The following is a 12,671-nucleotide window of genomic DNA, read 5'->3' as shown; positions in this document are numbered from 1 at the left end:
AGTGGTTGATGGGCGATGTTCAGCAAAAATGGCGGGGTTGGGGGGGGGAGGTACTCCATTCTTCTGACCTTAAAAAAATTCTCACAATTTGTAAGATTAGCTAGCCTAAATTTTATTTCTATGTGCTAATTTGTGTTCAGTGCATACAAAGCTTGACCATGCAGATATGCAGATAAAACAACAAAAAAGCTCTCAAGGTGTGATGAGTGACTAGTAGATGTCCCAGCGAAATTTAAAATTGTACTTTCCTTCAGGTAAACTCTCCTGCTTATATTTTACAGGAAACTAAGTACGTGTAAATAAAAGAAACCATGCAGTAATCCAATATTCAGATCAGAATTTTAATGATTTCATCAATGGTACAGCATTTGCTTTCCTCTTACCACTAAGGCAATTCTAAAATGAATTTAATGCAACAATTTTTAAATGTACAGACAGCATTTAAACAGTAATGCGTTTAAATCGACCAATTTCATCTTTTGGTCATTATCCTGGCATCTCAGTAATGCTGGTAAAGTTCACAGCTATGCAGCAAGCCAAGAGGAGTGGCCACTGAGGATTCTAAAATGTCTCATTCAGAGATTTCTTGAGTTTGCCATCTACCATCTAACTTCTCAGCTTTTTAATGTCAGTACCCGTCCAGGAATTCCATTCTATTTGATTAAAAGGCTTTGTAATGAAATGAGAATCAAGGGCCAAACTTCTTTATTGGTATCATTTAAAAAATAACGCATTCACTTTATTCTAAATAGTACTTAAATTCAACTATATTTTTGAAGGTGAAACTACTTTTGTTCTTTATCTCTACTTTACCTTTTCTTTCTAGAATACCTATACCATTTTACCTAATCATGAGCCAGTTGGTGCATTAATATACACAAAATCACAATATCATCTATGGGCCATCTGTCTATATAATTTTTTTTTCAAAGAAAGCTGTTCTTTCCAGGGTTTTCTCTTTCCTCTAAGAAACGACAGGTAAACCCTAGGTCCCCCCAACCTGACTACTTCAGAGATCTAAACCACAGCTTTGGTGGTTGAAACGAGAGGAGCTGAGTGACCATACAGATGTCTGTGAACCTGACTTCATCTTTGATCCCTCTGAGCACCTGGTGAGTGGGTGTCCCACTATTTCAGGAACCGAGGCTATGATCTCAGTTCCCCTTGTTTCAATACCTGTCCCCGCTAAGAGCTATTTCACTGGTTTCTGCCATGAGGCACCCTTCAGCACTGCTCTAGGGACAGTGGGAACATCTCAGACAAGGTCCCACCTAATTTTCCTTCCCTAGCTCCGCACAGCCCTTCTTGTGGATCAAGTGGCCTACATTTTACCTAACATAGCTTGTGCTCTCTTGGGACTGGATCTGCAAATGCTCAAGTCTTAAAGATGCTCTTGCTCTCTTACTACATGTTACAAAAAGAAAACATTGTTGTATCTTATGTGATTTTTAATGTGATTAATAGTGATTTAGGTTTCAAAGAAGCAAATAACTACAGAACAAGAAGAAAAGCTTATTGCTGGGATGGTCTCCGATGGCTTCTGTTCACAGTAGACTACATAGGAAGGACACGGACTACATAGGAAGGACACGGATATCACGGTGTCTTCATTATTATAGAATCAGAGCAAAATGACTCCTCAGAAAACAGCAATCATGAATTTCATGACAGGTACGGTATGTTTAGAATGAATCCGTCAGTACTTGAACCTTTTTTTTTTTTTAAGAAAAATAAAATGAAAACCCATGTCTTTTAGAAAGAAGTATGAGAAGGAATGCCCACAGATGCATCCTGCTGTTGGGAATGCAGCTCTCCAAAATTCGATGTACAAAGGTTGTCACATTTAATTTCCAACAGTTTTGACTTTCTTTTTGCACTCCTGGTTTAAGGAGACAGATTTTGACATTTTTCAGGAATTATTTGAAATTTCATTCAGTTTGAACAACAAATAACAAGTATTCTGTGATGTGGGCAGAAAAAAATTTGTCTTTTTCAACCAAATTATAAGACATAATCGTCAGTAAAGTGCATTTCATATAAAAGTACCCATTAGGAGAGTAATTTAAAGTGCAATACGTAAGGTACTTTAATTAGTGCAAAGGTGCTAAATATATATATATTATATGTGCCATGTCCAAATAAAGCAGGATTTTATCTTCCCCTAAGCCAGAGAGAATAACAGATTCATATCATACTTCCCCACTTTAATCCTTTGTAGGTATGTGTACTTGGTGTGTGTGTGTGTGTGTGTGTGTGCGCGCGCGTGCGCACGTGCGCACGCGCCTGTCTATGTATATAACTGCCTAATGATCTGGGCAAATGCCTGAAACTGGTTTCCTAGAATCTGAAACCTTTAAACACTGAAATAAGTACACCATCTCCACTTCAAAGTAGCATTAGGCTTGTAACAACGGTTGAGCGATTTCAGCCTGCATGTCTGGTAAGGCAGGTATTTGACTGCGAAGTAAATGTTTAATGAAAATTACAAAAAATACAATCACCAAAATGCTGCCGAGAGACACCCCTAGGAAATAAGCATAGGGCTCCTCACGCTCGTCTTCTCCGGGCTCGACGCTGCCACGGACGAGCGTGGGACTCGGTGCGCGAGGACGTGCTCCCGGGCTTGCTGAGCTGAGCAGATCCCGGACGCTCTCGAGCGATCCGTTGTGCGGCATGCCTGTGACGTTGAGGAGGTGGCAGAGCAGAGGGTACAGATCTGTGGAGTTCATGGCTTCCTTCGTGAAATTCTTCCTGAAGGCAGGACCGTGGGCTAAAAATATCGGATGCATGTCTGCTAGTGCATTATCGTAACCGTGGTTGCCTACTGGAAAGGTAACACGAATGAATACGTTAGCCCACCGGAGGGCATTAAAACGAAAATAACTGTTGTACTGTCCAATTCCGAACTTAAATGCAAAGTTTAACTCATTGATCTTTTAAAAGAAAATAATCTTTTAGGAACAATCTCTGCTGTTGTCAACATCATCATTCACTTTAGAAAATGAAAAGTCAAAGTGATGACACATCTTTCTCGCAGGCGGAAGCGACCTGGAACAGCAGAGGAGGAGGGGTAACGAGCAAAGCTGAGCCAAGTCAGAGGAAAATGAAAGTGATTTTTTCTTTACTTTTTTTTTTTTTTGGTGGCAGGTAAGCTAATATTCACTACTTGTTAGGTATCTACTTTGTTCCAATTATGTTTTAAAGATGAAGGGATAAAGGTGCTCTTAGTCATAAAGACAGTAAATTCATCATTACCAACAAAAGGGGACACACAATTAATAAAGAAAACAAAAGACACCCCAAAAATCAAGCCCCTAGTGACAGCTGTAATCCACTACGGATAAATAAAGGTCAGGACTTTTGGGTAAAATCTTGATACGGGTGGTTCAGATCAAAATACAATTTAGCACTGTGTGCTTGTGCGGCTACAAATAAAGTAAAAGCTTTAGAAGTCTTCTGATTTATCAAGAGATATAAAATTGAAGCATGAAAACATTTTATTTTATTATTATTATTTTTTAAGTAGGCTCCATGCCCAGCATGGAGCCCAATGCGGGGCTTGAACTCACGACCCTGTGATCAAGACCCAAGCTGAGATCAAGAGTCCGACGCTTAACTTACTGAGCCACCCGGACGCACTACAGGGAACATATTTTGAGAACCACTGCTTTCAGACATCAGGACTTCATTCTCTTGTGGAACTCAGGTTGAGAAGGAATATACTGGCCAACACTTAATTATTTGTGGAAGAAATAATTGTTTCACGTATTTATTTGTTGAAGAAATAATCGTGTTGAACATAACATAAATAGGAGCGTTATTAAGGCTTTCTATCAAAAATAGGTCTGACCCATCTATTGTGTAATCGTAGTTCACCACACCAAAATTTCAAGAGAGCCCCTCAGATTTACATTAACTGTAAAAGTACAAATCTCCTCAGAGATAGCAGTCCTTTTTTGAGCAACCCCTCTACCACAAGAACTATCTGCACAGTACATGAGAATCTGAATATATAAAAGCAGCAGTTCTTCTCATGGCCAAAGAAATTTTTTTGAAAGAAATTATTGTTAAGATTGTATTTATTTGAGAGAGAGAGAGAGAGAGAGAAAGAGAAAGTGAGAGAGAGCACAAGTGGGGGGAGGGGCAAAGGGAGAGGGAGAAGCAGGCTCCCCATGGAGCAGGGAGCCCGACGCAGGACTCGATCCCAGGACCCTGGGACCGTGATCTGAGCCAAAGGCAGATGCTTCACCGACTGAGCCACCCAGGCGCCCCCAAAAGATTATTTTTTAAAGGCTTCCTTAAAACAGCTCCCCTGGTGTGCATAAATATCGGCTTACAGATCATTCTCTGTTTGTAAAACCTGTGTTAAGAGCCAGAAACCAGGCACCCGTATCTGCCACTGTGACTCCCACGTGTACCACGAATGCCATGGTCAGGCAACCGCTTTTCTTTTTGTCAATAAATATGATAGGAACCAATTCTACCTCCGGGGACATTTCTGTACATCTCCTAGATATATCACGGACCAAGGCTGAAGAAAGCATCCCTGTGTAGTTTCGATACAATGTGGTTCCTTCATTATCCCAGTAACAGAGGAGAAACAAGTCCCCGGGGAGCTGATCAGTCATCGCGTTAACATCTACGTCCACCAACAAAGGCGCAGGCGTGCAAGGTAGTCCACCAGACGGCAGCTCATATGGGGAAAGTGCTAAGAGCTGAGAAGCACCCACGGGATGATGGCAAGGGATTAGGAACAGCCCCTTGGCCCCCCGATGGCTGGAGGGACAGAAGGGAGGAGGTGGTGTGACCAGAGCCCAAAGGCCAGGACTGCCCAGTAGGAGCTGAGGCTGTAGAGAGAGGAGTTGTCCAGAGGGAGCTGGGATCACAGAGGAAATGAAGTCAACATGAGCGACATCGCCTAAGACAGAGAATGTGCAGGGCAAATACCCTGGCTTCTTCCCAACTCCTGCCTCCCAAACTCCTGCAGGTGTCTTCTATGATTTTGGCCACATCTAACCAGAAACCAGTTGGCAAAGGAGCCTGGGAAATTTAGTCTGTAGAAGTCAGTCCCCGGCAATACAAAGCGGGGAGTTAAAGAGCAAATAGGCACATGACGGGCCCATTAAAGATGAGTAAAATCCTGTGGATGGCTTTTCCATTTGACTACCTTGTTAGAAGCTATGTAAGAGAAAAATTACACATTAAGGATGGCAGAAAGCCCCTTCTTTTGCATGTTTGAACTTCAAATGGGATGTCCAATATATTTAAGATTAATCCGGTGGAAATATCTCCAAAATTTTATCACTAGGTATTAGAAAAATACATTTTGATATATGATCCTCCATGCCATTTGCACTTCTTTTTTGCAGTGTTTCCAAGGGTTAAAACAAAGGTGGCCTGTATCTGGTAGAGCCAGAAGGGCAAAGGAAACTAGAAAGCTAACAACTGCAAATAAAAATAGAGATTACATTATGAAATTAGAACATAAAACAGATGCAGAAAATCATTCAATTTGTAAATTTCCAATTAGGTTTTTCTCAGGAACGTGATGGCTATAATTAGCCATTGAGGTCACTCTGCATGTCTTTGGTCTGATGACTTCCAGAGAAATGAATGTTGAGGGACTTACCTCTTTTTGAAGTCCCAAGGATCTGTGATTTGCTATTATTGTAGGACGCCAGTTAAGTTATTTGATTCGTAAATACACTGCTGTATTATTACCCACAGCATCCACTCCAACAAACAACGAGCAGAATGGGAAGAAACGGTGCAACATACTCACACAGAAAGTTATCTGACTTATTCTGTAGAATATACCACCCTTCGTCAGCCACGGCGATGATGGGTTGAATTCGATGGTTGTACTTGTAATGCCATCTTTCCGGAATCTCTTCTCTTTTGTAAACAGTAAGATTAGGATGGGCATGAACTAGGGCTGCATAGACTTCGTCCAATTTACCTCAAAGAGGAAGGATACGGAGAGGCACTCAGAACCAGGAATTCACTGTTACAATCAGAGAAACCACCCAGGCAACAGAGGCCAATGAATATGTCTTCCTGAGGCAAACCACCCAGTGGGCAGAACATAGGGAAATACAGCCAGATACCTAAAGACTCTTATCCCCTTGAGGAAAGAATCTTGAGGGGGAAACAGAAATGATTCATCTTCTGCGGGACGTAAATTCACTTTACAGAATTGAGAGGACATTATATAGAACTAGAAATCTCTAATGTAAAGACTTAAGTACACACACACACCCCAATTGGCTGCACTAAGTAAAATGTTTACTCAAATGAAACGAAGGCTAAGTTCTGATAGTTAGGAGCACAGAGAGAGAATGTCTGACTGGAGGGTGAGGCAGCACTTGAGAAAGGGCAGACCAGAACACAGCTTCTGAAACGGAAGAGTTCCTTAACACCCTGGAGGTGTGGCAGAAGTACTCCCTGTAACTGCAAATGCAGCGTCTTTAATCCTTTTCTTGTTTTTCCAAATCCATTTGTTGGGGCTTCCTCCCTGCCTCGCAACACCCCAACACAGGACACATTCCAATTTTATAAGGAAAATTGAAGAGTTAATGTGATTTCCTCAAACAACAAAAGACTTGCTATTTGTTAAATTTGTTAAAATTTTAAAAGTTTGTGTGCAGGTGCACATGTATATTTTAACATTCGCTGTTTCAGATGATCCTCTTGATTCCCTTGTGAGGAATATAAAGCAATCTGTTCTCTCATTTGATATCTAGATTAACTCTAGATGGTGATAAAATAGAAGTCAGAAGTCTGAGTCTTGCTCTGCACTTCCTTTGTGATCTGGGGAGGTTAAACTTGAGCTAGTTCACCTGTCTTTAAAACAGAAGTAACACTTAGGTGACAACACTTATGAGGCTTTGAGGAAAGGTCTGTAAGAAGTTCAATGTATTGTTATGACTTCCTCGATTTATAATCAGGGAAAAGAAATCTTCAGCTTGACCCATGCTTTCTCCTTCCTCTACTGCACTGCTTCCCTAATAAGCAGGTCCCACAAAAGGATCCATAGTAGGCTAAATTTAGGGCTTCCATAAAATCACTGTAATTGCATGCAAATTCTGTATGTCTCTTTCCATCTCAATTTTTCTGAGAAAGGAGGCTATAGCTTTCATCATCTTTGGTGGTTCCAAGATGGTTAAATCCATCTGCCATAAATACAGAGAGAACATCAATTTCAAAATTCTTGGGAAAAGTGAAAAATTACATGCTGAGAAAAGAGATTTTGTCTTTTCAGAGTCTAAGGATTAAACCCTAGAATATTACCATGACACAGGCAAGTATATTTTGAAGATACAGAAACAAAAATTCCCCATTCAGTTGCACTGGGCACATCCAGCCCCAGCCCCAGATCACCACTCAGTCAGACTTACCTTCTTTTGGCAAGATGGCCGCTACTGGAGATTGGTCAATCAGGATATAGTGGTCTTTATCCAGATACTGATCAAGTTCTATTATCCTTTCCTCAGAACACTGGGTCATTCCGTGATCACTTGTGATGATTAGGTTCAGAATGTTCCACAACTTGGCCTTTTTCAGCATTTGTATGAGGTATCCCAACTTGTTGTCAATATCCGAAATGACAGGCCCCATGAGCGGACTCTCAGGTCCCAAGTGGTGGCCCATATCATCAGGGTCTTCCCAATAAAGAAGACCAAGACTTATGGGCTCTTTTGATGTAAACCATTCAATAATCTTGGCAACTCTATCTTCAAATGACACAGATTCATTGTAAGGCATGTAGTGAGTAGGAAAGCTATTATGTATTTTTACATCAGCTCCAGGCCACATGGCTGCACCACTAGAATGCCCCGCCCTCTGATTTGTGATCCATATTGGCGTCGCTTCTTCCCAAAACTCAGAATCATAAATAGTCATGTTATCCAAGGAGAAAGATTTATTCAGAATAGGATCAAACATGTCATTTGCAACAATCCCATGATTCTCTGCAAAGAGGCCAGTTACCAAAGTATAATGGTTAGGGTAGGTCTTTGTGATAAAAATATTAGTAACTTGCTTCACATGAACACCATACTTCATAACATAATGAAAATGGGGTGTTGGCACTCTATATAAGTAATCCCAACGGAATCCATCAAATGAAACGAGTAGAACCTTTTGCTGGTCTGGTTGGAGAGAAAATGTAACTGAGAATATTAGTGCAGCAAGTACGAAGGACACCCAGAGGAGTTTTGAAGTCATTTTCAAAGTATTTGATCAGTTCAGTGTAAGACAATCTGTATAAAAAAACATATAGAAGTCAATGGCAATATCTTTTTTTTTTTTGGTATACCTTACCCAAAACTGACAGTGATGGTACTTAGTAATCCCAGTCATATAATAAATCACAGCCTGGAAGAATTATGTTGCTCCATCTTAAACAAGAGACCTGGGGCTTCCTGTATAATAAAGCTAAGAAATTTAGTTGCATTTTAGAAACTGTTACTTTCCAAGAATTTATCAAAACATTTCTCAAAGTAATTATTTAAGTAAACTCGCCAAATATCATTTTAAAATATAATTTACTTTTGAGAAAAACAAAAACTTTTCAGAAACTTTTGCAGGGGACCCAGACTTCTGACTTCTGGCCAGTAAAGTTTATATAGTCAAATTAATATCTATGAATGTATTTATCATTATGGTTAGACCAACTACAGGAACCTAGAAACAAGGAAGTACCATTAGGAAATCCAATAATAATGTTTAAAAAAATATATATATACATTTCTATTTTTCAAAGCCAAAGCCTTATGTTTGGTTCATCACGGTTAGGGATATTATTCAAGAAAAGAGAAAATAGATGAACTTGGTTTTTTGAAGTGACATAAAATTTGTGATACTCAAATATACTTGTGAAATGTAAACTGCATTCATTTATTTCATAATTAAAGCATAGCCTTCTTTAAACTAAAACAGTTTCTGTATGAACAGAAACATAATTCTGAAATTTGGTGTTGACTTTCTGAAAGCTAAAATTCGTCCATATTTAATCTTAGTGATATGTGTGGAAAAGGCACTTGCCAGGATTAAAGACTCCCTTTGGATCAAGGTTGTTGGTTGGTTCGTTTTCTTTAAATCTGCATATACATCTAAAAAGCTTTTATTCTATTCAAGAAAGCTAACAAAAGGCAATAGGGATAAACAACACGTAGGTAAATTTTGTGAGCTCTCATTGGGCTTGCAAATCAAGCAAGTATTTTTGGTTCTCTCCTTTTCTTGTCCATTCTTGCATGAAGGTATTTGTAAGCCCACCAAAACTTGGATCTATCCACACTTCTGTGCCAAGAAGTCTCTTGAATTCAGCTTTTGACACCTTGCTAATTTGAATATGCTGAAGATATTTTAAACCTCAAAAACAGATCCTGTCTTGCCTTGCTTGCTATATTATAGGTATAGGTAAATAAAAACTGCTTGGCGTGCTTGCTTTGCTTTCAGATACAGTAATTTTTAACTATGATTTCACCATACCTAGAACATTACTTAAACTGAAATTGCGTTAGGTATTGGTCTCCAGACAATGGTTCAAAAATTAAATTTAAAAACTATTTTTCAAATGGCAATAATGTTTCCAATTCTGGAAGGAACATTTAAAAAACAGTTCCAATAAGGAACTCCAACTATATTTACTAACATCTGGCTGAGGATGCTGTCTCCTCTCCCTTTTCCCTTCTTCTTCACCTTCCTAACACAAGGCAGGAAAGCTGTTAGGAAACAAATACAATTTAAGGCTAAAAAAAAAAATCAACTACACGAAACACCTGATTTTCCTCTAAGTAAATTAAACTGATAAGAACAGATACTACACGTGATCTTAGCCAAAAGGCCGAGAATCGCTCCTCTAAGTAAATTAATTCAGCAACTGTGGTAAGCAGGAAAGAACTCATTTCCTGGACAAAAGAAAATAAACAAAGGCTAAGTGTTGTCTACAGCTTAGGAATGTTTGGTAAGAAGAATCAATATTATCACATCGATGACATAAAGCAATAAAGAGAGAGATGGGGTGGGGATGAAAGAAATAGCAGATTTCGTTCTTTTCTGCCGCACAAAGTGCTGCACAGTGCAGTGGAATCCCTAGTTCTGGGTCCAGGTTTCACCGGGCTGCTTTCCAGTTTCTCCCCCCCTCCAATCCTTCCCCCACAGGCAGCCTTGGAAATTGAGGGAAGGGGCGCCAAGAAGCGCGGAGAAAGGGCAAGTGAAGGAGGAGTCGGTGTGTTTAGAGGGACTAGACGTCGAGAGAACGATGTAGTGCCCCCATCTTTCCCCCTGGGATTCCAACCTAGTCACTGGGCAGGGTCGGGGCGTTGAATACGTTCGCAATTCGCAGACCTCCCGCCCACCGAGGCCGGCAGGTGTCCCCACGTGGGCTGTGTGCGTGTGCAGAGGAAAGGCGGGGGGGTGGTCTGAGGGGACCACAGGAGCCGTGTGGGTCCCCAGGAGGGAAGCAGCCCACTCCCCTGGACTCTTACCCTCGCAGCGATCCGGACGGTCCGCATGAGCTTGGGACAAGAGGATGGAGGGTCAGGAGGCGGGGGTCCCTCACGCAGACCCGGGGGCAATAGCGGGGAGGTAGCGGAAGCCAGGATCGCCCCTTGAACTTGCAGCGGCTCACCTGCACGCAGCCTCGGCGCGGAGCACCTGACCAGCACCGCCTCCCGGCCGCAGGTCCCGCCTCTTGCCTCCTATTGGCTGGGGTAGGACGGTGCCCTCCGCTGGACCTGCCCAACCAAAGCCGGGCTCTAGGAGTCGCTGAACCGCCTGCCAATCAGCGGGCCCGGGGGGGCGGGCGCTGCCTGCGTCTGGAGGGTGGAAGGGGCACAGCCTGCGGGAGCAGAGGATCGCCGGGAGGCCCCAGGGGTCGCGGAGGCCAACACGGCCGCTGCTGGGTCCTCGCTGAGGTCCCCCGTCTGCCTGCTCACACATCCTCCTGCGGTGTGGCCTTTTCTTGCCGGGCAGTTACGTTGTCGTCGGCGACGTAGAACGATTATAAAGCCCTACCCCAGTGGTTTGTCAACACTCACTGTTGTGGTTGAAAGTACTTTTATTTTCTTATCTGATCTCTCAAGGTTTTTTTGTTACTCTGTTTTTTTCTTATCAAAAACTGGTGACTCCATACCCTGGACTTTGCTCTGAGGAACACTTGAACGCCCCAGAAAGTCGACGGGACAATGACATTTTAACTCTTTATTAGCTGGTATGACCTGCTTTACCTCAGAAAAATCTGATTTCGAAGGGTTTAATTCAGTCAGTTCTGCAGCCCCAATGTTGCAGGTTTTTGCAACATAAGCACCAGGTTTTTGCAGTGTCAGGTCTCAGTGGTACCTGAAACCGCTCGAAATCAACCACGCCAGGTTCAGGAGTGGGTTAATCTGCCCAGGGGTGGAGGCTGACCAGCTACTCTGATGGTTTCATCCAGATTGGAGACTCTGCTTCTAGCTTTGTTTCCAAACACGCAGTCAGACTACAAACATCAGGTCTCATTTCCTCTCTCAGGAAGTCTTCTGGTTTGTTAGGGGTGCTGTTTGTGTGTGGGCAAGGGCATGGTTTGTCGATTTGATCTCAACTATATTTACCATAAGTTGTAACAATGACCTTGAGCTCCCTGGAAGGGTCCCCGGGCCTAATTCTGACCACCCTGCAATGGAAAATAATATGTGCCTGGCTGTCACAATCTAAGTTTAAACATCTAGTTAGCCCATAAAATAGAGCAAAGCCAGTGGCTTCGGCTCCTCTCTGGAGCTCCTGCCCCCCAGCTCCCTGTCTAGCGTACTGGAACTGTAAAATGAATAGACATTCTTGCTGATATTTAAACAAGGCAAACATTTTGGTCATTTTTTTTTCTCTTTCCCTCAACTTCTTGTGGAAGGACAGCCCCTACCCCAATCGCTCCCTTCTGATTGCATCGAACATCCCAAGGGGCATCTGGGCACTCTTCCATGACCTTTTATTTGTAGTAACCTGAATTTATGGTTCTCCACAGGTGGGGTGGGGATTAGAGAGGCTGGTTTCTGTTTTCAGCCAGACCCAGCGACAGTGAAGTTGTACAGTTTGTTCCAAGTTCCTTAAGCCCTGTGCTTTGAAGTTGCCCAAGCTTGGAACGGGGTGGTCCAATATTATAAGCCCTTGTCTCCGCCCCCGCCTCACTGCCCCAACCAATAGGCCAACCCTGTGTTTTCCCAGACACTCAAAGAACAGTGCATGCTGACTAACGAGCAGGGGGAGTGAAGACCAGACTTTTATCTGGGTCGCTGAACAATTTTGGACTCTGTTCAGGTGATGACACTTGGCCTTACTCTGCAAACATTTTATGGAACGCGTGATTGTGTTCACCAGCTACCCCAGTGATGTAGGCATGGTACAGCTGTTCCCTACGGCACATGATACGGAAAATGACTCAGGAGGAGCTCAGCGAGGGCCAGAGACTCTTCCCAGATCTCCATATGACAACATGTGGTGTTCGACTGATAGGCTTGTTGTATATCTCATGTCAGTAATGGGGGAAAAAAATCAGGCTTGAATAGTATAAATAGAGGGATGATTGTAAAAAAAAAATGGAATTCCTGCTTACATCTGTACCAGGTCTCCTGCCCTGTTGTCTCAACTTCTGTCCTGTTGTAACAACTACTCAGGACATCATGGTGGCATAAGCC

General features: G+C 42.3%; 1 protein-coding gene and 1 non-coding gene across 3 annotated transcripts; both read right to left on the bottom strand.

Moving 5' to 3' along the window:
- Positions 1 to 320: 320 nt before the first annotated feature.
- On the bottom strand, positions 321 to 10,723 carry ENPP5 (ectonucleotide pyrophosphatase/phosphodiesterase family member 5). Of its 2 annotated transcripts, none has more exons than XM_036114697.2 (4): positions 10,634 to 10,723; positions 7,398 to 8,261; positions 5,783 to 5,959; positions 321 to 2,824 (listed from the first exon to the last, which is right to left on the bottom strand). In XM_036114697.2, the coding sequence occupies exons 2-4, from the start codon at positions 8,224 to 8,226 to the stop codon at positions 2,397 to 2,399; spliced, it is 1,434 nt and encodes a 477-aa protein (XP_035970590.1). In that variant the 5' UTR covers positions 8,227 to 8,261; positions 10,634 to 10,723; the 3' UTR covers positions 321 to 2,396. The 2 variants fall into 2 exon arrangements, with proteins under 2 accessions (XP_035970590.1, XP_035970511.1); XM_036114618.2 differs by having other exon boundaries at positions 10,491 to 10,634.
- Positions 9,667 to 9,859, bottom strand: LOC118551213 (U2 spliceosomal RNA). The gene has a single exon (XR_013441518.1). It is a non-coding gene; the product is annotated as a U2 spliceosomal RNA (small nuclear RNA).
- Positions 10,724 to 12,671: the final 1,948 nt, after the last annotated feature.

This window comes from Halichoerus grypus, chromosome 9, assembly GCF_964656455.1.
Source record: "Halichoerus grypus chromosome 9, mHalGry1.hap1.1, whole genome shotgun sequence".
Taxonomy (NCBI): domain Eukaryota; kingdom Metazoa; phylum Chordata; class Mammalia; order Carnivora; family Phocidae; genus Halichoerus; species Halichoerus grypus.
This window is presented reverse-complemented; position numbering and strand designations above follow the sequence as displayed.

What these genes read in the sequence shown, in the direction of transcription:
- ENPP5 (XM_036114697.2), bottom strand. Translation starts at nt 8,226, where the DNA reads ATGACTTCAAAACTCCTCTGGGTGTCCTTCGTACTTGCTGCACTAATA. An exon ending in GGCCATCTTGCCAAAAGAAG is followed by an intron (nt 5,960 to 7,397) that starts GTAAGTCTGACT and finishes TTCCTCTTTGAG; the next exon opens with GTAAATTGGACGAAGTCTAT. An exon ending in TAAGTCAGATAACTTTCTGT is followed by an intron (nt 2,825 to 5,782) that starts GTGAGTATGTTG and finishes TTACCTTTCCAG; the next exon opens with TAGGCAACCACGGTTACGAT.